This window comes from Mytilus galloprovincialis, chromosome 1 (assembly GCF_965363235.1).
Source record: "Mytilus galloprovincialis chromosome 1, xbMytGall1.hap1.1, whole genome shotgun sequence".
In the NCBI taxonomy this organism is placed as follows: Eukaryota; Metazoa; Mollusca; class Bivalvia; order Mytilida; family Mytilidae; genus Mytilus; species Mytilus galloprovincialis.
The window spans coordinates 82,812,173-82,837,358 of NC_134838.1; the positions used below are offsets into that span (position 1 = coordinate 82,812,173).

General features: G+C 34.0%; 1 protein-coding gene across 1 annotated transcript in view; it reads left to right on the forward strand.

The window, feature by feature from the left end:
- The window catches only part of LOC143042039 (TPR and ankyrin repeat-containing protein 1-like), a 58,587-nt gene extending 33,611 nt beyond the window's left edge, over positions 1-24,976 (forward strand). The window contains exons 16-29 of the mRNA XM_076214268.1: positions 4,371-4,631; positions 5,939-6,094; positions 7,101-7,711; positions 8,008-8,145; positions 8,569-9,475; positions 10,093-11,195; positions 11,472-11,885; positions 12,278-12,371; positions 13,918-14,136; positions 14,577-14,902; positions 16,704-16,868; positions 17,661-17,907; positions 18,494-21,618; positions 22,411-24,976. Of these exons, the coding sequence (XP_076070383.1) occupies positions 4,371-4,631; positions 5,939-6,094; positions 7,101-7,711; positions 8,008-8,145; positions 8,569-9,475; positions 10,093-11,195; positions 11,472-11,885; positions 12,278-12,371; positions 13,918-14,136; positions 14,577-14,902; positions 16,704-16,868; positions 17,661-17,907; positions 18,494-21,618; positions 22,411-22,569 (7,925 nt within the window). The 3' untranslated portion in view covers positions 22,570-24,976. The remainder of the gene's footprint in view (positions 1-4,370; positions 4,632-5,938; positions 6,095-7,100; positions 7,712-8,007; positions 8,146-8,568; positions 9,476-10,092; positions 11,196-11,471; positions 11,886-12,277; positions 12,372-13,917; positions 14,137-14,576; positions 14,903-16,703; positions 16,869-17,660; positions 17,908-18,493; positions 21,619-22,410) is intronic.
- Positions 24,977-25,186: the final 210 nt, after the last annotated feature.

Below are 25,186 nucleotides of genomic sequence, written 5' to 3' on the forward strand. Positions count from 1 at the left end.
CAGAAAAATTCAGAAACTCAAAATTACTTTTTGACAAATTTTAATTTATAAAATCCAATACAAAGTGACAGCTGGGAACAGTATATCTAACAATATACATGTTCATGGTCACAGTCTTAATTTTCTTTATAAATGATAAATGATGATAATGCATGTGAGATGCTTTTAAAGTGTAAACATATTACTGCAATTTCGAAGGGTTATTTGTTTTTCTCAATTTTGAAGGGTCAATTAAAGTAGCTGAAAGTTTATTTCTTTATTTTCACAAAAATGCAACTATATTATATATACCTTAATGTAAGTAAATCATATGATATATAGGTGGCATTCTTTGGGCCACTCTACCCCCTCCTGTTTGATAACTTGGAAACGGTCAAGCTCCTCACCCCTAAACCATATGAGGGGCAGATCCAGGATTTTAGGTTAGGAGGGGCAAATTTAAATTTTTGCCGAGCAGAGCGAGGCTAACAAAAATTTGAGGTAAAATTATCGGAATATTCTTTATTAAGCTGAGAACAACACATGCTTTGCAAATTTAAGGGGTGTGCAAGCCTGCAACCCTCCCCCTGTCTGAATCAGCCCCTGCATATATTCAAGTATAGGATAATATAATAAATTAAAAATGAAACATAGAGGGAGTCCCCGGAGTTACCCCACCCCCTCCTGTTTGAGAACTTGGAATCGGTCGAGATCCACACCCCTTAACCATATATATTCATGTTTGTGACAATATGAAAAATCAAATGAAATATAGGAAGAGTCGCTGGGGGTCACCCCACCCCTCCTGTTTAAGAATTTAAAAATGGTCGAGATCCCCACTCCTAAACCATATATATTCATGTATTGGACAATATATCAAATCAGATGAAATATAGGGGAGTCCCTTGGGTCACCCCACCCCCTTCTGTTTGAGAATTTGAAACCCATTGAGATCGCCACCCCTTAACCATATATATTCATGTATAGGACAATATAACAATTCAAATGAAAGATAGGGGGAGTCCCTGGGGTCACCCTACCCCCAGTGGCGGATCCATAAATTTTCATAAGTGGGGCCCACTGACCGACCTAAGTGGGGCCCGCTCCAGTCACGCTTCAGTGATTCCCTATATAAGCAACCAATTTTTCCCCAAAAGGGGGGGGGGGCTGCCCCCCTAAATCCTCTGCCTACCCCTACCTGTTTGAGAACTTGAAAACCGTTGAGATCCCCACCCCTAAATTATATATATTCATATGTATGGGACAAAATAACAAATCATTTACATTTACTATGGGCAGGTCAGTCAGACCTCACCTTTGATCCCTGTTGTAGTGAACATTTGTCAGATTCGTGTCTCATAACTTTTGTCACGGCTATAGAACACAAACTCAGTTTTCTTTCCAGGGAAACCAGTCCATTCATACTATTACATGTTCATACTAAGTCAAATTGAACTTCTAGCAGTCAAATAAAACCAAGGTTAACTACCAAGTAGAACAACTGCAATCATTGGGAACTTGTAACACTGCAGACTCACCATAAAAAAATATACATTGATATATGCATTGCTTTTGAAACCTTGATAACATATAAATTATTTGCCTTAATAAATAAATCATTAGATAAACATGAATGTACTATATATGAATTAGTCCGAGATTACTCTGACTTCCAACGGCTGTTTTGCCAGACAAGCTGGGGCCGTGGGACGTCCCATATCAAAAAGTGGATATTTGCCCACCCAAAATAGATGCGCTGCTTCGTCGCTATTGATGCCGACTGACGGCCTTGGAATTATATAAATCGGGCATCAATCTATTCATTTTTCATTTATCTCTTCATTTATGTAAGTTTCACCTACCTGCGAACCTTTATTTTTCCATATTTTAACAGTTTTCACAGTGACCTATCGATTTCGGCTTTTGATATGGGACGAGCTCTGACGTCCCACAGCCCCAGCTTGTCTGGCAAAACAGCCGTTGGACGTCAGAGTAATCTCGGACTATATATGAATGTTTAATGTTGAGGCAACATTGCCACAGTTTTCATAATTACGGTTGCTTTGGTTTTTGGTTAACTGCCTTCAGCGCTTACAGCGCTTTGATTTGTTTATGCAGAAGACATTTTATTTTTTTATGCCCCACCTATGATAGTAGAGGGGCATTATGTTTGCTGGTCTGTGAGTCCATTCCTTCATATGTCTGTTCGTCCCTCTGTCTTGTTTCTTGTTAAAGTTTTTGGTCAAGGTAGTTTTTGATGAAGTTGAAGTCCAATAAACTTGAAACTTAATACACATGTTCCCTATGATATGATCATTCAAATTTTAACGCCAAATTAGAGTTTTTGACCCCAGTTTCACGGTCCACTGAACATGGAAAATGAAAATGTGAGTGGGGCATCTGTGTACTTTGGACACATTCTTGCTTTACTAGAAGATAAATTCACTACATTACCTGTAAATTGTAACCACCATAATATTGAAACTTGAATATGTTTATATTACTTACGTATAATTTTGAGAATTTTTTTTAAAGTTAACTGGAGAACATTTATTTACTCTCAGGCTACTGTCATTTTCCATACTTGCAACATAATGTTCACTATTGTTCTCTTATAATACTAAAGTATATTCCAGTTATTTGCATAGCCTATTTGTCAGACGAAATTATGCAATAAAGCGGAGTATGCTTATATCCGAAATGCCAAATTCAGAGTAAAAAAACATTGATAGTGCAGATCAGTAAAGGAAATCCCTGAAGAAAGATGAGCATCCATAATCCACTTACAACATATTGAATGCTTATTTATTCTAATAAAAGTTATTTGTCTAGTGTCATACATTTTATTTCATTGTGTATTCTTTCAATAAAGTTTATTAACACATTTTGTTTTAGTTTATTTATATACCAACTTTTCCTTAACCCGAGATACGAAAATAAGATTGTTCTAAAAATAGATTAATTTCTATGACCCGGATGTACAAATTACATTGTTACGCTTTGATTAAAACAAACTGTTTAATAATACTACACAGTTTATAATCATTTTAAACAATAAATATGTAATGAACTGCCTTTAATATGCAGTTTTTACCGATTGCACAGTGAAGTAATACTGTTACTTTTACCTCGTTCGTTTCGTATATGCAAAGCAGTCAACAGGTAATGGGGTTTGCTGGACACGAGACTGAAAATGAGAAAATATAATAATTAGAAGTTAATGTTCTTTAAAAAAATATTAAAAATGAAAGATTGATGGATAAAATTCTTCAGCCATATATAAATGCCCTGTAATATTTAACATAAATATAGATGACCCCTAGCCGAATTAAGAGATTACACATTGGATAATGATCGATAATTAACAGGCGTTTATGTTTTAAAAATTCACCCAAAATGTAATTTATGAACAATGTTTGAAATCCAATCAATAATTAACACCTTTTGAGATAGAAGATAATAGAATGGTTGTGTTTTTACAACAATCAGGCAAGGATTTGTATACAAATCCTTGAATCAGCTGATTGACATTTTTATGACCTTGAGGCTTAAAATAGAATATGGGAAACTTTACCTGTGTACACATTGAGGCCTTTTTATGATCAAATAAACACAAATGAAACTGTTTTTAAACTTTATTTGAATAACACTGAAGTAAATGTGAAATAATAACGAAAATTATGATGCATTCAAGAAAAATATACTTACCAAATTGCCGTTTCCGGTCGAAAATCTCGTTAGTTTTAACTAAGCATATCTAGCTGGCGATTATTTTCTATGCAATTAACCGAAATGCCACTTGTAACTAAAGGCTATGCATATAACTGGTCAATTTAACACTAGATGAATGGGAAATGGTTTTGTGCAGGAGAAAAGTATGCAATTATCCGAATTATGCTATTAAGCGGTATGCAATTAAGTGGAATCGACTGTACAATCACTTAGCGTTGACACAGAATTAACTGTGCACGTTTAGAATATAAGGGACAGATAATTGATTCCTTTTCATTGCTTATTGTTTTAATGACCAACTAAAGATAACCAATGAGACAACTCCATGAGACACCAAATGACACAAAAATAAACAGCTATGGGTCACTGTACAGCCTTCAACAATGAGCAAACCCATACTACATAGTCAGCTATAAAAGTCCCTAAATCACAAATATAAAACAATTCAAAGGAGAAAACTAACAGCTTAAATAATGTACAGAAAGTGAACGAAAATAAATATGTAACACAGCATCAAATGACAACCACTGAATAACAGGCTCCTGACTTGGGACAGGTACATACATTCAGAATATGGAGGGGTGTACATATGAAAACAAGAAGGTGTAGCATCATTCAATGATAAATAAGTATTTGCCATACATCCTTTATAATTACAGAAATTCCTGAAAGACTAGCTAAGATACCGTACAAGTACTACCAAAGAATTGTAACAGGACTAGTAAAGGGAGAGAACTGGAGACAGTTAGATGTTATAGTTGATGAACATAGGAAACATCATGGTCAGACTGACCTACTGGATTATGCCAAGGGTATCAAACTACCAAGAGTCATCATTCATTCCTCACTCAAAGGATCTCATCAGCTTCTCACAAAAATTATTGAATCTATGCTCAAAAGTGGTGCTGTAATTGAAAATGGTAGGTAATTGTATGAGGAAAAACAATATGTGATTTAATAGGTTGACCATTAAACATTTTATTGCCCTGTCAGTAAGTTATTGAAAAATATTGGTATGTATCAGTAAGTCATTGCGTGATAAGTGCAGAATTGTTTAGAGACAGTCACATTATTATTATTATACCCCCGCTTTAAAAAAGGGGGGGTATACTGTTTTACCTCTGTCTGTCAGTCCGTCCGTCAGTCCGTCCATCAGTTCGTCCGTCCATCAGTCCGTCCCATGAAACTTTCGTCACATTTTTCTCAGGAACTACACATCCACCCTTTCTTTAATTTGGTATCAACATTTATATATGTTAGCCATACCGTGTGATGCGTTTTCAGATTCATCACTTGACAACTTCCTGTTTACCGAACACTTGTATGATTTTACACATGATAGCCAAGTTGAAAATTTTCGTCACATTTTTCTCAGGAACTACACATCCACCCTTTCTGTAATTTGGTATCAACATTTATATATGTTAGCCATACCGTGTGATGCGTTTTCAGATTCATCACTTGACAACTTCCTGTTTACCGAACACTTGTATGATTTTACACATGATAGCCAAGTTGAAAATTTTCGTCACATTTTTCTCAGGAACTACAATACAAGGATTTCTGAAATTTGGTTTCAGGATTTATATAAGTCAGCTATACCGTGTGATGCGTTTTCAGATTCATCGCTCGACAACTTCCTGTTTACCGAACACTTGTATGATTTTACACTGATAGCCAAGTTGAAAATTTTCGTCACATTTTTCTCAGGAACTACAATACAAGGATTTCTGAAATTTGGTTTCAGGATTTATATAAGTCAGCTATACCGTGTGATGCGTTTTCAGATTCATCACTTGACAACTTCCTGTTTACCGAACACTTGCATATTTTTACACTATTAATATTATCCACTTGCGGCGGGGGTATCATCAGTGAGCAGTAGCTCGCAGTTTCACTTGTTTATAACTGTTCGTAGACAAACCTTTTTTTAATATATATATAAGAAGGCATTAAGAAGCCACTTTTTACTCTGGCATTTGCGAAAAAAACTTTGTCAAAATTTAAAATAAACATGTTTTATTAATATTTATCAGATTTTCAGCAAAGAAGACTAATTGTAAAACACTTATGGCTAGTATATTAAATTTCACCACAATTTCATCCAAAATACTCTCTTGCCAGTGACAAGATAAACACAAAATACAGTTACTGTTTAAATATCTTTAAGCCCTTACAACACCTGCAACTTTAAATAGTAATATTTTTTCTAAATTTATTTATTTAGAGGGCAAGAGATGTATACAAGCAGCTGTACAAGAGGAACAATTTAAAGTACTGGAGACTTTATTTAACCATGGAGCCTGTCCATCACATCTGTCTGTCAACCAGGGAGACACACCCATCCATGCTGCATTATCTATTGCAATAGAAAGAGATAGAGGTAAGTAAAGGTGATAGATATCTGTCAACCAGGGAGATACACCCATCCATGCTGCATTATCTATAGCAATAGAAAGGGATAGAGGTAAGTAAAGGTGATAGATGTCTGTCAACCAGGGAGACACACCCATCCATGCTGCATTATCTATAGCAATAGAAAGAGATAGAGGTAAGTAAAGGTGATAGATGTCTGTCAACCAGGGAGACACACCCATCCATGCTGCATTATCTACAGCAATAGAAAGAGATGGAGGTAAGAAAGGGCATAGACATCTGTAAAACAGGGAGACGCACCCATACATGTTGCTTATTTACAGCAATATAAAGGAATAAGGGTAAGGAAGGTGATGTTAATCAGGGATACACATCCATCCATGCAATATTATCTATTGCAATGGAAATGGATAAAGTTAATATATAAGTAAGATGATAGATGTCTGTCAATCAGGAAGACACACCCATCCATGCAGCATTATCTATAATAGTAATAAAAAGGGAAAGAGATAGGTAGACACTTCCATTTATACAGCTTTCTAAAGCAAAGATGTTATAGATTTATATGACTGCAGGTGAAGAGCTGTTGAATAACTTTATTATACTCCTGCTGCAAGGAAGTGCTATACTGCTATATCTTTGTCCTCCTAAGACAATTTCTAAGAAGTACAAATTAGAGCTTTCTTATATGTGGTATCAAGCTTCATGTGAGCATGTTATGTTGTGTGTCAGATGTGGTTTTAACTTCCTGTTTACATAAAACTTACAATGCTGGTATCATAAGTAAACATAAGCATATAAAATAATGGGTTTTTTTTATGTTCACAAATAAGGAGATCCTATATATATATATACAGTGAATAGAATCACAGATTTTTGACAAAAAATTGACAAACTTGTTTCATGTTATAATCAATCGGGTACACCTTGTATGTCACAAGTGCCAAACTCAAACATAATCATAGATGTATGCCTTGCAATTTATAAACTTAATACTTTTATTTTATTCACAGGGAATTTCTCAATTTTCAACCTGTTTTTGGAAATGTTTGAAAATGATCAAGAAAAATACCACATGTTAGATCCTAATGAGCAGGATAAAAATGGAGACAGTCTTTACCACCTGGTTGCTAAAATGAAGTACAATTCTACTGTACAAAAAGCAACAGAACTTCTTTGTGACAAGAAAATCTCATCAAATGTAAAGAACAATGAAGGCAAACTCCCAATTCATTATTTGAATGCTAAGAATGATCGTAGGCTTCAGTTCTTTAGATTGGCATCTGTTGGTGGACCAACCAAAATTTCATCCAAAAAACCAAAAGCAACTGGACAGCAGAAAAAGTCTGCCAAAACCAAGATGGATAACCAACCTTCAGAACAAAATGGTGGAATTATAGATGCTGAAGCAGAAGATCTTCTGCAATATGAAAGAGCAGAGGAAGTGCCCACTGTTGTAGAAAAACCTGTCATCAGAGCACCATTAAGAAAAGAGGCTTTGAGAAGAAGAATCGAGGAGCTGATTTATGAACTGGATGATGTGGCTTACAGTAAATACTCCAGTAGAGCTGATAATTTAGAAAAATCCAGTAAAAAGTCCAAAAAGGATAAAGCAGAATCTCAGGTAAAACATCTAATTGTAAGAAAGAATGTTTAGATACACTTTGACCACACTTATACATATTATAAGCATCTTTGATAAGGGTCATAGGTCATGGAAAGCCATACATTTTCTTTAGACCATACAGTTTGAGTTATAAAGGTTCCTTTCAATGGGACTTTTATCATCATATTTTTCCTATTATTAAATTTGAATATAGCTCATGGTTGCAATGAATAATGTATAGTAGCTCTTTCAATTGCCTATATAAATATTTAACTAATTTGATTTGTAAACTTCAGTGTTATACCTTTTTCCAGACACCAAAACCCCAGGATTCAGATAAAGTACCAGTTACTGTGGAACCTACATTAAACCAGGAACCAGAACCATTGCAGCAGGAAATAGAACAGGACTTAGATGATGATGAAGAGGAGAGTATAGAAGAACAGTTCCAGGTAAAACCAAGTATTTGCTTTCAATTAACCCATTATCTGTTCTACTTTGAAAAACAGTATGTTTTGATGGATGTACCTGGGGTTAAAAAGCCTGACAGACTCATAAAAAATTCTTGGTGTTTCCAAACTTGAAAGTTGCCAATCACTTCCTTACTATTGGTCATCTTATCCTGCTTCTTCCAAGATTCCAGGAATTAAAACTGATTTTAACATGTTTTAAAAAAAGAACTTGTTTTGATTGCAGATGAGACTTGAACAAATTATATATAGTGTCATATTGTGTCTTGGACAACCCTTTTTGCAGAACCTGCATACTGTATTTATTGTTAATTTTTCTCAACTTGAATATGTATGAAATATTTGCCCCTTACTGTTAAGCAAACCTCAATCAATCAATCATAATGAAGCAATTATATTTTACAGTTTGATCCACAAGTGTTTGAAAATTTAGAATGGGAAGTGGAATGTACTGCTGATGTATGGAAAGCCTTGAGGGACAAACATGTTCTCCCTGAATTAAAACAAAGAATTGTTTGTAAGGTTCAGCATCTGGCAGCTGGCGAGTGGACTAAAATTCTGTGCAAGAAGCTCCATCACGTTCCTGAAACACTACGGCTGTATGAAGCCAAGATCACCAAAGGAGGAAGAATTATATGGGAACTTGCCATTGCCTTTTCTCCAAGATTGAGTGAGTCGGCAGAAAGAATTCTTGAATGCAACGAGGAACAATTGTCAGATCGTCCAGTTAAAGGTGGAAAAATATACTCAGAAATCATAAGAGTATGGGACATAGTCTTTGACCATGATAAAATATACAGTTCTGTTCAAAGAATTGTAAAATCTCACACACGAGGTGAGTCTTGCATCATACAGAAAAAGCTGAAGGGTGTCAAACATGAACAGTATTCTAATAAAAAGAAGAGAGTTCCTAGGATCTATGCCGAAACAGACCTTGAAAAGAGTGTCTTGGAGGAAGTCAAGCAATACTTCCCACCTGCAAGTGCCAACGAGACAGAATATCACATTCTAAAGTTTTATTCTTTCTCTTCCAATCTTATCTCCCATATTTTACAGAACATTGAAATCAAAGTAGACTTTCCATTCCGTGTGACAGACTTAGAACATGCCATCATTAATCTCCAGTCAAACGCACCTATCCTTTTACTAGGTCGTAGTGGTACAGGCAAGACAACCTGTTGCCTGTATAGATTATGGAGTAGGTTTTTATGGTACTGGACAAAAGCTAAGGAGGCTGATGCTCCACTGTTACCCAGAGGTGATATCTACAAAGAACAAAGGAACCAAGAAAAGGAGGAAGAGGACCTAGAAGGTATTGATTTGATTATAAATAAGGTTTTCAATTTCGGAAGAATAAAAAATTCTTGCGTTGTGACGGGTCTATTAACATGATCTACAGATGTATATAAAAAATAACAACTGCTGTTTTTGTAATACATGAGGAAACTTCTTCATTAGGCTGAGAAATTTGTACAGATTGTGTATATAGAACAGCTAAAATGAGGATGTTGTATAATCAATACTTCAATAAACAAAACATTGACAGAAAATTCCTCTGATAAATGAACTTTGTTTTTGGCAGTCAAAATTTCACTGAACACAGCAATTTCAGGTGAAACACAGGGTAGGTGGAACCTTATATATATATTATATTTATGTCTGTATGTGATGTGTTTAAATTATTCTTCTTTTCCATATTTTTTTACTGTGATTTTGATGCCATAACATCTTATAGTTGTTCTAATTTATGAAATTTAAACAGAATGTTTATTGATACAGAAATAAAGCTTGAATTGATTGTAGTTTTTAGCTAACTTGTTTTGAAAAATTAGGAAATGATTTAACAGAACTTCTTTTCAACAGTTTATTCTTGTAGAATTATTTTACCCAAAACAGAAATATTTATTTTCCATCAATTATAAATTTCAGAAGTTGAAGATGTGTTGATTGAGGAAGAAAATGTACCCCTGGACAGACAAATATCAGGAGGAAGTCAAGAGGGAGCTACTGCAGCACCAGATATTGAAAATGAGGCTGAAGAAATCGATGATGCTAATGGACAAAAGTATGACCATTTGCATCAAGTCTTCATCACCAAAAATGCTGTATTATGTAATGAAGTCCAGAAAAACTTCAGGGAACTTATGCATGCCTGTGATCTAGCTAAAAATCATTTAGAAGCAGAAAATCAAAATTTGCCCAATCGGTTTCAGGATTTGAATGATTACCAGTTTCCTTTATTCGTTACCTCTCGACAGTTATTGCTCATGCTAGATGCATCAATAGATGAACCTTACTTCTTTGATCGTACAGAGGATGGTAGTTTGAAGGTTGATATTCAGGGATGGACAGATGGAGATGGACCCCTTAGTATTCTTCCACTTCTTCAGGAAGATTCTGATGAAGAAAGTGACAGTGATGATGATGATGAAGAAGAAGGATTGGAAGATGATCAAGATAATCTAAACCAAGATCGTCAAAACAGGAAGAGAGTACCTCCTCGAAGAGAAATGACATATGAATTATTTGCTGAAACAATATGGCCGCACATGAATAAAGGTATCGGAAAGAAATATCATCCTTCACTGGTGTGGACAGAAATAATGTCATTTATAAAAGGTTCATATGAAGCTTTATCCAAACCAACAGGATACCTAGAGAAAGAAGAATATTTTTACCTTGGAAGAAAGAGAGCACCTAATTTTTCAGGAGAAAGAGAACATATCTACACTTTGTTCAAACGCTATGAACATGCTAGAAAACAAAAATTCTTGTTTGACGAGACTGATCTTGTTCGCAACGTGTATCAGCGTGTGTGTAAACAGCATGATATGAACTGGGTTATCCATCAGATATTTGTTGATGAAACTCAAGATTTCACGCAGGCTGAGCTTTGTTTACTTTTGAGATTGTGTCAGAATCCCAATGATATGTTTCTGACTGGAGATACAGCTCAGGGCATAATGAGAGGGATATCCTTCAGATTCAGTGATCTCAAATCTCTCTTCTTCTATGCTAGTCATTCATTACAGGTAATTTTAAAGTTTTTTACACTCTTTATTTAATTATTAATGAGATATTTGCAATACTTGTCAGTGATAAGATCAAAATGAAATACAAATGTGTTTAAGATTTCCCTACCTTCCTCTAACCAAAATAAGAAGAGTTTTGGCAAATTAAATTCACTGACTTACATTAATTACCTAAATTAAAAACAGACACTGTATAAGTTTCAGTATTTCTATGAAAAAAAATCTTTAAAAAGTCATATTTATGATATTTTAAAAATATATGGGTTTATTTTTCAGGCCATGGGAAAAACCTCTGGAGTAGCAATTCCTAAGCAAGTATACCAGCTGACACACAACTATCGTTCACATGCAGGAATTCTCTCTCTTGCTTCTAGTATCCTTGATGTTATGGTTGAATTTTTCCCAGAATCCTTTGACAGACTGAACAAAGATCAAGGACTCTTTCATGGACCACAACCAGTCTTGTTAGAGTCTTGTAGCTTTAGTGACTTGGCGCTGTTACTCAGAGGAAACAAACGTAAGACCTCTCACATCGAGTTTGGAGCTCATCAGGCCATCTTGGTTGTAAATGATGCAGCAAGAGAGAATGTGCCAGAAGAACTTCAGTGTGGTCTGATATTGACAATATATGAAGCTAAAGGTCTGGAGTTTGATGATATTTTGCTCTACAACTTTTTCAAGGATTCACAGGTATGAAAGAGTTACTTCTTTAATTATTATAATTGATACTGGACGAAGAAGATTGATTTGAAACCATTGATCAATCTGTTTCTAACATGTGTGTATATATATATATATAAAAAATGTGGTATGATTGAGAAGGAGACAACTCTTCACAAGAGACCCAATTAATAGAAACTAACAGCTATAGGTCACAGTACTGCCTTCAACAATGAGCAATGTGTAGTTTGTTATGTAATTATAATGGCCTGATCCTTAGATGTTTGCATGTTCATAGTCAATTTAGTAGGCTAAACAAAGAAAAACTGTCTTGTATTTTTTACTTTGAATAAAGATATGAAGATGTGATAAAGCCCTTCACCAGAGACTAAATTAAGAAAAGTTGTACATGTTTATTGCAGGCTTCAAAAGAATGGAGAGTTGTGACAGATTTCTTGGAGAGACTTAGTAAAAGTGTGAAAACTGGAACAGAGAGTTTGGTCACAGTAAATACAGGTGAGTAGTGAATGTTAAGTATAAAATGAAGTTGCCCCTTTGGTACTTAAGTCTTTGTTTGATAAGATTAATAGTTTAATAAAAAAAAAATGGAGATGTTGTGATATAGATATAAGAAAATGTGGTATAATTAGGGCCACGCCAAAGGTGGGTCCCCTATAGTGATCAGTCTGTCCGTCCGTCCATCCGTCCGTAACACTTTGTGTCCGCTCCATATCTAGAGAACCATTATGATTTCATACTTTATACTTTACATGTTTATTAACCACCACCAGAGGGCGTGTCATGATGTATGTACAACTTCCTAGGTCAAAGGTCAAGGTAAAAAAACTGGTTTCAGTTGACAACCCTGTGTCCTGTGGTGAAGATCGTGTCCGCTCTATATCTTGAGAACTGTTATGATTTCAAAGTTTATACTTGACATGTATATGAACCAACACCAGAGGGTGTGTCATAATTTATGAACAACTGCCTAGGGCAAAGTTCAAGGTCAAAAACTTTGGTTTCAGTTGACAACCCTATGTCCTATGGTAAAGATTGTGTCCGCTCTATATCTTGAGAACCGTTATCATTTCAAAGTTTAAACTTGACATGTATATAAACCAACACCAAAGGTTGTGTCATAATTTATGTGCAACTTCCTAGGTCAAAGGTCAAGTTCAAAAACTTTGGTTTCAGTTGACAACCCCATGTCCTATGGGAAAGATCGTGTCCGCTCTATATCTTGAGAACCGTTATCATTTCAAAGTTTATACTTGACATGTTTATAAACCAACACCAAAGGGTGTGTCATAATTTATTTACAACTTCCTAGGTCAAAGGTCAAGGTCATAAACTTTGATTTCAGTTGACAAACCCATGTCCTATGGTAAAGATACAATTTTTTAATGCACATTATTCACAGCGGGGCCCACAGAGATGGCTCCCATCTCAATGATATCTAGTTGCCTATGAGACAACTCTCCATCCAAGTCAGAATTTATAAAAGTAAACCATTATAGGTCAAAGTAAATCTTCTACACAGAGCCTTTTCTCAGACCAAACAGCAAGCTATAAAGGGCCTCATAAAGGACAACTGTAAAACCATTCAAACCGGAAAACCAATGTTCTAATCTATATATAAAAAAAAACCGAGAATTAAGAAACACTTATAAACAAGATCAACAAATCACAACCAGTGAACATCATTTGGTCTTGCCTCCAACCATGTACCATTAGTTAAACTTTTGCATAGTTTTATGTATTGAATGTTATTAGATTAGTTTAATGGGAACCCCTAGTTAATGTCAATGATATAAGGTATGAACTTGTATATTGTTGGCATACATCATTGTTATTGAAAAATTTTGCCCTGCCCCCTCAATCTTTGTTAATATACTTTTGAACTTATACATAGCGTTCATGTTATGGTCAATTCATTGTCTTGCCTGCTTAACACTGCTCACTCAATAAAACACATTCTCAAAGTTTTGTATCAACAAAACATACTTTTAAGTCTTCACCAAAATTGTTACTTGTGATTTTTATATACAAAATATTCTTGTAGAAATTTTGCAGCAGAAAGACAGACCAAGAGCCTTGACCTTTGACCCTAACCAACATAAAGTGTTGAACTCTGAACTTAAGCATCTGTACACAGCAGTAACAAGAGCAAGGGTGAATGTATGGATCTTTGACGAAGATATGGATAAAAGAGCACCAATGTTTGAGTATTTCAAAGCTCAACATTTGGTCAAGGCCATCAGTAGTGACTATGTACAAAATTGTAAGTTTTAATAACTTTGTTCTTTGTAAATGGAAACAGGACCAATTATTTTAAGAGATTGATGGAAAGAGTTGGATTTTTGTGTCCTCTTCAAATACAAAATGACATTGTCTGTGTGACATGAAGTTATGAAAATATATAAGCCAAATTAGGTTTTCACAACGTCAGCTACTTACTGGAGAATGTGTGAATCAACTTTATCACCAAATCAATTTATGATTATTTTCATATTGTATGCAAACTAATTTAAACTATTTTAGACAGAATTATATATTTCTAGGTCCTGCTTGCTGATTAAGTAAAGGGGCACATCTATTAATCCCTACTTCTTGTTTACATCATTTACCTTTAAAAGAAAATGCATATTTAATTGACACCACTCAGTTTTCACTTTACAAGGTTTAAAAATAATGCTAATCTTTTTGATATAATTCTTATAGTATCCACTAATGGAATGTTTGCTGAAGAATCTACCCCTGAGGAATGGTTAAAAAGAGCACAAGACTTCATGAAACATAACTTGTATGAAGTAGCAGCAAAGTGTTATCGACAAGGAGGTGAACCTTTAATGGAGAAAGTGGCAATGTCTCACCAGAGGGCGCTGAAAGCCTCCAGAATAAAGGACAACCCTGCAAAAATGAGAGAGGAGTTTATGTTAGCTGCAGAACAGTATTTAGAAGTCAACCTTCCCGGTCATGCTGCTAAGTGCTTACAGAATGCCAGAGAGAGGGAACTTTTAGCTCATCTATATGAGAAAATGGGTCAGGTATGTACAGAACACTATGAACTGTCTGACTGTTATTTTCGTTCTGTTTGAACAATTTGAAATGGGAAGAGGAATTGAAATGTCTCCAGGTAGTTCATATGAAAATAAGAAGACGTGGTATGATTGCCAATAAGACAACTCTCCACAAGAGACCATATGTTCCATAATGAAGTGGGGTTAACCATGATTCCTTATGCAACCCCTCCCCTAATTCTTTTTTTTTTCTCAAAATACTCTCTGTTTAGGACTTCTTATCAATATTTGAATATGAGCAATAGTTTTACCGAAAAGAAAATTTGCTATAAAAAAAATTTACAATGATGTTTTAAATGTGTGTAAATTATCATTTTGGGTAAAACTGATGATAATATAGTTGACCCAAAACTATGAGTGAATGGGCCAATGTAGCTCAATACATTAATTTCAACATGTTTTTGACATCACAAATGCAAATGACTTTTTTGCACTAAAGGGCCAGATTATATAACCCTGTTTCTCTAATTCTATGGAAATATATCCCTTTCCGAACCCATTGTATAAAAAAATTTAATCAATGTGTGGTTGCTGATGATCTCAGAAGATGATTGGCTGAGTCAAAGGGTCAAAACATTTCTCAGCTCCCTGAAATGATAAAAATGTTCTAACAGGTGTTAATGAAATTGACAACTTCGTGGATAGTGGAAGGCACTCAAAGGGGAATTTGGTTTAGAGAAAAAAGGAAATTTATCTTTTAATCATTAGAGAAACAGATTATTACATAGTAACACGTGGATTATCAGATTTATCTAATATTGATATTTTAACTATCTCGATAAATGGATAAATTCGATAATCCACTTGTATCAATGTAATAATCTATATTTATACCCCCGCTTTAAAAAAGGGGGGGTATACTGTTTTACCTCTGTCTGTCAGTCCGTCAGTCCGTCCGTCAGTCAGTCAGTCCGTCCCACAAAACTTTCGTCACATTTTTCTCAGGAACTACACATCCACCCTTTCTGTAATTTGGTATCAACATTTATATATGTCAGCCATACCGTGTGATGCGTTTTCAGATTCATCACTTGACAACTTCCTGTTTACCGAACTATTGTATGATTTTACACATGATAGCCAAATTGAAAATTTTCGTCACATTTTTCTCAGGAACTACAATACAAGGATTTCTGAAATTTGGTTTCAGGATTTATATAAGTCAGCTTTACCGTGTGATGCGTTTTCAGATTCATCACTCGACAACTTCCTGTTTACCGAACACTTGTATGATTTTACACATGATAGCCAAGTTGAACATTTTCGTCACATTTTTCTCAGGAACTACAATACAAGGATTTCTGAAATTTGGTTTCAGGATTTATATAAGTCAGCTTTACTGTGTGATGCGTTTTCAGATTCATCACTCGACAACTTCCTGTTTACCGAACACTTGCATATTTTTACACTATTAATATTATCCACTTGCGGCGGGGGTATCATCAGTGAGCAGTAGCTCGCAGTTTCACTTGTTATTTATAAACATATATATATATATATAAAAAAATAGCATAATTGTGCAATTTAAGAGGCCAAATACATCTCCATAAATCACTAGATTGTATGTAGAAGCTGTTCAAGTTTTATTAGTTACTTACTATTTCCTCCATTGAACATAACTAAATGGGGTAACAATATGACCAATTAAGAATTATGCAGTATCTTTGAAAATTACTTCTTGTTCCATTATCAGACTTGATGAGGCATTTACATGATTTAGGCAGTGGAAAATAAATTTCTAGTAAATATATATAATTATATTTTTCAGCTTGAAAAAGCAGCAGAAACGTATAGAAAGTTGAGACGTCCAATTGAAAGCAGTGCATGTTATGAGAGATTGGGATTCTTTGACAAAGCTATAGATACTTTGTATGAACAAGAAATGTATGACATGGCATTTGATACTCTCAAAAGATTCAGAATGCAGAAAAAGGTATGTATATTTGAAAAATATTAAAAAGAAAATTTGTAACATGAACACTATGTTATGGATCATGAAATACAGGTCATTCAGATTTTTGATAGGTTGACATTTACCATTCAAAAGTTATCTCCCTGAGTTAGTCAATAATTTATTATTTTTTGGTTCCCTGGTGTTACTGACAGTTCCATTTAACTTCTTTTAAAATGTAATACAGTGTAACCTGTCTTATCCGACACCTGAGTATTCCAACATCCTGCTTTAACAGACACATTTTCTTGTCCCAAAATATGCCTATCATGGCAGAAAAAACCTGAGTATTCCGACACCCTGCTTAATCCGACATTTTTGTCTGGTCCCCCAGTGTATCAAATAACACAGGTTACACTGTACAATGTTTTGAAACACAAAATTATAGTGTTTAATTTTAAGTCTGATTACAAAAATTACCCAAAGTTATTTTCAGTGAACAGGGGAATTTGTGAACACTAAATCATCTAAATCAAATTGCTCGCCTTGGAGGATGACAGTGAAAATGTTTTCAATTATTCAGTTTTCTCCTTATAAAGATTGTTTGATTGGAATGAATCCTGATAGATCATTGATACTTTTATAGAGAACATCACTATTGGTAGATATCAGTTTGACAACTGTTTGAGATAATACCCCCTAGGTTATTGTCCAGCAACTTCCAATCAATAAGCAATCTTTCTGCTTTAGTTAGTTTGATAGGAACTGCTTGTGATAGATTGGTGATATTTTCTATAAAGTTTGCATTATGAAGTATTTGTTATTTCACTACAGGAATTTGAAGAGAAAGGCATGGTTCTACCTCAACATTTGAAGGAGCATGCTCCACGTAAAGAACACACAGAGGAACAGTTAGCTTACGTATCTGCTGGGATGTACCATACTGCGAAAAATGTTGGAAAGATGTTAGCATCATTGAACAGATTGTCAAGTATCCAGGACAGAGTGGACTTCTTGAGGAAGCATCACAACCATCAGAACGAATACATGTCACATGCAGCTAAAATTCTCAGAGATAATGGTAATCATTTAATGCTTTGAATTTTAAAGTACAAAAAGTTTCCAAACTTTGTTTAAACCCCCTCTAGTTTAGTCATGTTGTTTGATACTGATTTCAATCTAACAAATATATACTTATAAAAACTCCTTTATATAGAAAATATTGTCAATGAGACATTTATTCACCAGAGAGTCTGAGACCAAATGTCATAGATGTAGGCATCTATGTTTACAGTACAGCCTTCAAACAATAATAGCAAAACTAATACTACCAACACAACAAAAATCTGTCCTGAGGGATTGACACTAAGCTAGATATATATGATACTTTTTTACAAGTTTCAAGGCTTATTCAACATTAAATGCTAAGATATTTAATACAATCAATTTTAGAGAGATAGAGATAAAGATCTGGAGTTTCATTCATGCTTTCAAGTATGTCAGTTGCTTTTCACCTGATTGTCTGAAATTGACCATCTTGCCTTCTTAAAATCAGTGTTACCTTTTTCCCATGATTTTATGCTGAATAATTGTTATTACTGAAATTATGTAAAATTATAACCATTTTACTGCTCATTCCAATTGTCTACTTGTATTTTCTATTTTAGGTCAAGAGAATGAGGCTGCCCAATTATATATTGACCAAGGACAGATCGATCAGGCACTGCTATTGGCTAGAGATTTAGGTAGGAAGGATTGGATTGGCTACTGTTTGGTTGTAGAAGCACAAATTCAGACTAGCATCCAGTTAGACGGAAGTGCCATTTCTGACAAGAAAGATGAAGTTGTGGAAAAAGTAAAAGAAGCTTTTGATTTGTTCAAAAACTTGCAAGAAAAAAATTGTTACAAGTTTGGAGATTCTCAGAACGGAGCGGGAGAAGCCAGTCTTTTACTTGGTCAACTGACGCACGACACGACATGTATAAATCTTTCCTGGGGAGCTTTTAACAAGGCCAAGCCATATAGAAATGAAGTTGCTCAGCTGGAATGTATGAATTGGATGGTACACAACTCCAACCTCACTGACAGACAAAATTTGTTTCAGGTTGTCAAAGGCATGGAAAATTTATATGGTGTGCTGAAAGTCATAATTATACCAGGTTTGGAGGACAAACACAGGCTAGATCAGATTCTTAGGTTTTATGGTCTAGAAAGTAAAACGAACACAGAACTGATATATAATCCTACATTGAAACCAAGAATTCTTGGAGTATTGAAATCCCAAGGTACAAACATTAATGAAAAATTTGTGAGAATTGAAATTTCACACCAGAAGGCCAGATTTAGTATTGCACAGTATTTATTGACCAAAGGAAAACATTGGTACAAACTATTGTGCTTAGAGTTTGAAAGACAACACAAGATGTTGGGAGAATGTTCACTGTTCAGTATTGGTATTAGGGACCAGTGTCAGACACCATGTTCAAGAGGACAACACAACCAGCTGTCAGAATCCAACTTTAGAAAGTTGATTGAGCTAGATATACTTTTTGTTGAAATGGAAAGTTATGTTCAATCTGGGGCAAAAAGAATTTCAGCAATGCCTGATGAATTGAAGAGGCTACAAGAAACATTCCTTAATCCCAAAGAAAACGATTACATGTCCTGTAAGCTTCTATTAAACAGTATTTATACAAGATTCAGTCAGAAAGAAGGTATTACCATATCAACCAGTAGTGAAGCATTGCGTTTGAAGAAAATGATAGGGCAAAAGAAGTACTATCATGTAAGAATTCAGCTTGAGAGAATGTTGGGAACAAATTATGACAGAGTCAGAGACAAAAACAATAAAATGAGAGAGAAAAATGTGGAACTTTTCATGAATATGATCTTTATTATCAAATTCTTTAACATTTCAACAATACCTCTTCACAACATCTTGAAGAAATTTGAACAGGACCTCCTTACTGAATATAGAAAGGAAGACATATCCACAAGATACTTAGAAGAGTTAGGATTTCTCTTAGAAAAGGATTTAGTTCACTGCTTGGTGCGAAGATTTCTTGAGGCTTATGAATACCTTTCAAGCACAAACAATAATCCTGATTTTGCCTTGCGACAGTTTTCCAAATTTATCCAGTTAGAAAGGAGAAAGAATCACACACCAATGTTACCAGATATAAATAATCTGATGTTGTGGATTGAGTTCTTTTCAGTAACAGCTTTTTGTTTGGAATGTAAATTTACAACCAGAGAACATATGTCCTTCGTCATTCCAGCATCATACCTTTCCATTGTTAATTTTGTGGATGCCAGTTTCCTTGGTGAACAGGGAGTTCCAACCTTTGAAGCTATCAATAGATATAATCATGTTATTGAACAGGATCTGATTAGAAACAGAACTGAGAGACTTGTAGGTATTTTGGCGGGTACAGACAGGAAAATAAACATCATTCGATTAGCATTTCGTAGATTGACAGAAAGCATGAAAGATCATCAACCATTGGATGACATTGAAGAAGAGGATGCTACTAGGCAATTTGAATATTCAAAGGAAAGAATTGAGAGTATAACAATTGCAGAAAGGGTGCTTGTGGCAAGTTTGGTCTTTATCTGTAACATGGGGGGAATGGTATATACAGACTCAGAAACACATGTTATAGGAGAAATATGCAGAATAAGGCTACCAGAGCATTGTCCAGAAAGGTTAGCACAAGCAGTAAGAGGTGTACAGTCAGCAAAGGGCATAGCTGATGTTGTGATTTGTCTGAAAGCCTTACTTGTTCAGAGAGAGGAAAAACTGTTACATTGCTGGTGGCAGTCAAGGCAGAGTCGTAGACATGGTATTGAATTAGATGATACAGACATTGATGTGTCAATTTTCAACAATTCCTTTTTCCTTACAAAAACTGAAGAGGTCCTTGTCAATCCAAACACTTTCATAGCTAGCCAAACTAATTTTGATGACGAAGAAACCGCCACATCTGCTGAAGAAAAGGAAAAAATAAGAGCAGAACATAAGGAATATGAAGAGCAACAAAGGAAGAAAAAGTCAGCTCAAATCATTCACAACTTCTTTAAACATGTAAAATTCCTGGACAATTGTCAGAATCTGAGGGAACTTTGTGAAAAAGAACAAGTAAAAGAGGACAAATCTAGGTCAACTGACATTTTCAGAGATATCATCGTAAATGATAAAATATGTGGTATTTGCGGAGTGTATTTCAAATCAGAAGAAAGAAGCATTGAGCCTGAACAAGACTTGGAAGACAATGAATATCCCAATCTGGCACACTCTGTCAATCAGCCTACTTCTCCTACTTCATCTGGTAACATTCTTCACAAACTGTTTAGTGGAATAAAAAGCTTTGTTGGAGAACCTGACAAACAGGCAGCAACTACACAAGAAAATGTAGAAAGAGTGGAAAGTTATTGTGGATTGACTCTATTACAAAAACATGAGAGATCAGAGAGTCATTTAAGTAAACAGCAAGAGTTCAAACTTTTCCAGGGTGCTTATAATAATTACCTAAAGAGAGACGTGGATAAAATGAAAGCCTTCATAGAAAAGTATGAACTCAAGTCTTCTAGAATAAAGAACCTTTATCCAGACAATACATTGGAAATCGCTCATACAACAAGATCATACGACACTGTTGTTAAACAAATTAAGTACATTTTGGAAAATAGAGACTGGAGAGACCAACATCTTCATCAAATGGTAAAGGAGATGATTGGACATGGAAAGGTGATTTATGAATATGTTTTGGAGAAATACGTACTACAATCAAAGGTAATTATAGCAATGCATATGTGATTTAAAATAGGCCAGAAGTAATGTCTATATGTTGCTCATCATGACATAAGTCTTGGAATTGATTAAAACAAAAAATTAAATTATTTTTATTTGATAAGTTGAGAGCTATTTGATATTTTTAATATGTTGCTTCTAAAGACAAAAAGGAGGTTAGATTTGATTTTGATGATTTTAACTTGTGTGATTTGTCATGGAGTTCACTCACTCACTCACTCACTCACTCACTCAGTGGCTCTGGATTTTTAAACAATGACATATTTTTATATTTTCCAAGGGTTTATTGTGCTGAATTTTAGTTTCTGTGTAGGGTTAATCTGACCTTGACCTCATTTTCATGGTTCATTGATCAATTTTAAGTTTTCCTGGTTAAGTTTGTTTCTTAGATATGCACAAAAGGTCAACTTTATTTCAAGCATATTTGTTGTATGGAATGATTTTAAGGTGAATATGTATTTTAAATTCTGTTTATCTGACCTTTACCTCATTTTCTTGGATCATGTTCAGTTTATGTGATACTTATAGTAAAGCTTTATATTTAGGACTAAATGTATCAACATAATATCACTGGTTATATAAGTAAAGAAGGCCACATTTCAGAGTGTGCACTCTTGTTTTATTTGTTTGCTATTTAAAATATTAATAAATGCTTGTAATAAAACAACACAAAAATGAAAGTAAGAAATCAAACATGAGCCAAAAAAATCACAGGAACAACATCATCCCAAATCAATGCAAGCTTGTTCTAAGGTTTCAACTTTTTTTTTCTAGATCTCTACAAAAAAGACCCCTGTTCAGCAATATGGACATGAAGACAATTATGATGATGCTGACTACTATGATGAATTTGAGCCAGTGGTTGCAGAACCAAAGACCAAAGAGTATTACAATAGCAAGTACAAACAGGCAGGAAAAAGACGTGGAAAATAAATCATCTTACAAATTGGATCAAATGATTTATAAACACCGTCCTATAAAGCAAGCTTGCCTTTTATTTTGATATTTCATTTATATTTGATAAAGATGTTACACATTCTGTTAACTTTGATGGAATTTTCAAATTGTTATTTAATGAATGAAATCTTGAAATATTGAATGATTTATATTCACATTTATTCATTTTGATATGGAATATATTTGAGTTCTTATAAAAAAAATAAGTTAATTATTTTTCACATTTTTGATGAATTCAAAACTATTTTGTTTGATCATTGTTAATAAGGATTGGAAAGAAGTCACAATTTCCCCTAAATGAAAAGGATATAAAAACGTCCATGTTTAGCCTTGTATTTTGATTATTTAAAAGCCTTGCTTAAATTTTTGGTAAAATAATTCATAGGTATATTCACAGTCTTTACAATAAACTGAGATTACTTGACCACCTACTGATAGTTTTTGATTTGATGAAACAGATTGACATATTTTAATGGGGATGGGTTTTTTCAAGGAAGAAAATGCAAAATCAAGGAAAGTAATGCTTACACAACCAAAATGTGACCTGTATCACATGTTAGGAGTTTAGGACCACTCTGTCTCATGTAGTATCATTATACCTTTTGCAGCATTAGTTTGACCACTGAAAATACATCCAAATTTTATAATTCAAAGCAACTGCCTTTAAAATACCAATATCTTTATATATTATATGATTGTTTGCAACCTTTTGTATTATAAAAATAACAATGTTTAGAATTTTGTTTTATTGGTTAGAAAATTTAAAGAAATACATGTAACAATTACATTTTGTAGTTTAGATAAAATTGAATGCCATTTTCTTAGTGTGGTATTTCTAAAGTTTGGGGAAAAAGAAATATTATATATTGTAATATAAAGTTTGCTCAAATATGTATCTAGATTCGAATAAAATGAGTGTTATTATGTAGCAAGCTTGTGATTGTAAAATTGTTTGAAAAATTAGTATTTGAACTATTTAACCCCTGTTTTTTTTCAATATATAAATTACATTTTGGTCTTGGGTCTATTCAGATGTCAATAAATTCTTGGTTAATTTAGTTATCCTGCAGTCGGCCAAATATTGTGCAAATGACAGATTTTCAAATGAAGACTTGTTTTGTCTAGCTTAAGCTGTGAGCGAACGGTAATTTTAACTTTATTGTTCCTTTTGGGAGCCTCTCTGCAGATAATTGTGTTGAAGTATGTTGATTTCTATATAAAACCTAAGAAAACAGTTTCAAATTTAAAACCGAACAAATTGTCAAAGTTCCATGGTTTAATTGCAGGATAAAAACAATAAATGTATATTGTGAGATGATTGCTACATTACAGGAGAAAAGTTTTGAGCGCCATACTTTTGTCCTTTTAAATGTTTGTACATTTATACAAATAAATTTCATTTTTACCGACAATGTTAATTTATTGTGTACCAACATTGTATTATGGAATAATGACAATATACTTATTATATCAAAAGATTTGTGAATACCAGTGAATCTTAATTATTTTTTTTATTTTGGGGGGGGGGGGGGGGGGGATAAGGGGATAAAAAAAAGGGGTGCTGACTCTACATAACTGCATATTATACACGGCCAAATACGGTATCAACGCCTAACACATATAATTCCACTGTAAATTAAATTCCCAGTGATTTAAATATCTTCTATTATGGTCTCATAAGGTTATCACATGTAAAGAAAATAAACTAAAACAAATATTTTAGTTAATAAAATTGTTTTTGTTTAAAATGAACTCATTTGTGTATTTTAAAAGGTAGAAATCATCAGAAATTTATACTTTGACCGTTTATATAGTAAGATAAGCATTGCTTTGTAATAACATATAATTATGGGACTTAATTTGTGTACGGCAATCCTTGACTTCTAAATTATAGTTTGGAATCTATTTTTTGCTTAATTTAGCCATTTGAAATCAGATAATTACATTTCTATCCCTAAGCCATGTGATGATAAGCTATTCAACATTTGTTTTCTCATGGTCCTCACATTTTCCAAAGGTAATAACCCTGAACATATCTAAGCCATTCTGTAACCTTTTTTTTTAGACTTTGGTAAAGCAAAATCAGGTAATTACAGATTTAAGGTTACCTATTAGTTTGTATTGACTTTTCAAACCCCGTCTTTGTGAAATATTGAAATAATTTCATAAGTTCAGTTTGTTAATAATTTTATAATTTTGATATTCCACTCTCTGTATAGAATACAATATTATATGAATTATATCTCACTACAAATGACTAATGTAAATATGGTTTTGCTGATAATTTTTTTCTTATATGTTTTTGAGAACATTTTGTACAAATGTTTCTAAGGTTGTTTTTGTTAATTTTGTTTAATTTTCAAATAAATTGTTTCTTAGAAAATTGTTTTATTTTTATTGTTTATCAATACTTGGAGGTGTGTAAAGTGAATAAAAGAAAACTGTACATTGAAAGTAGGGTAAAACTAGACAAAGTGATGCCTCAGCACTCCACTCTGAAGTAACTGTATTGTAACAAAGTCAACATGAGATTTTCTTTGAGATATTATTTTGTCTGGGAGATGATGCCCCCGCAAAGGCGAATTTATATTTT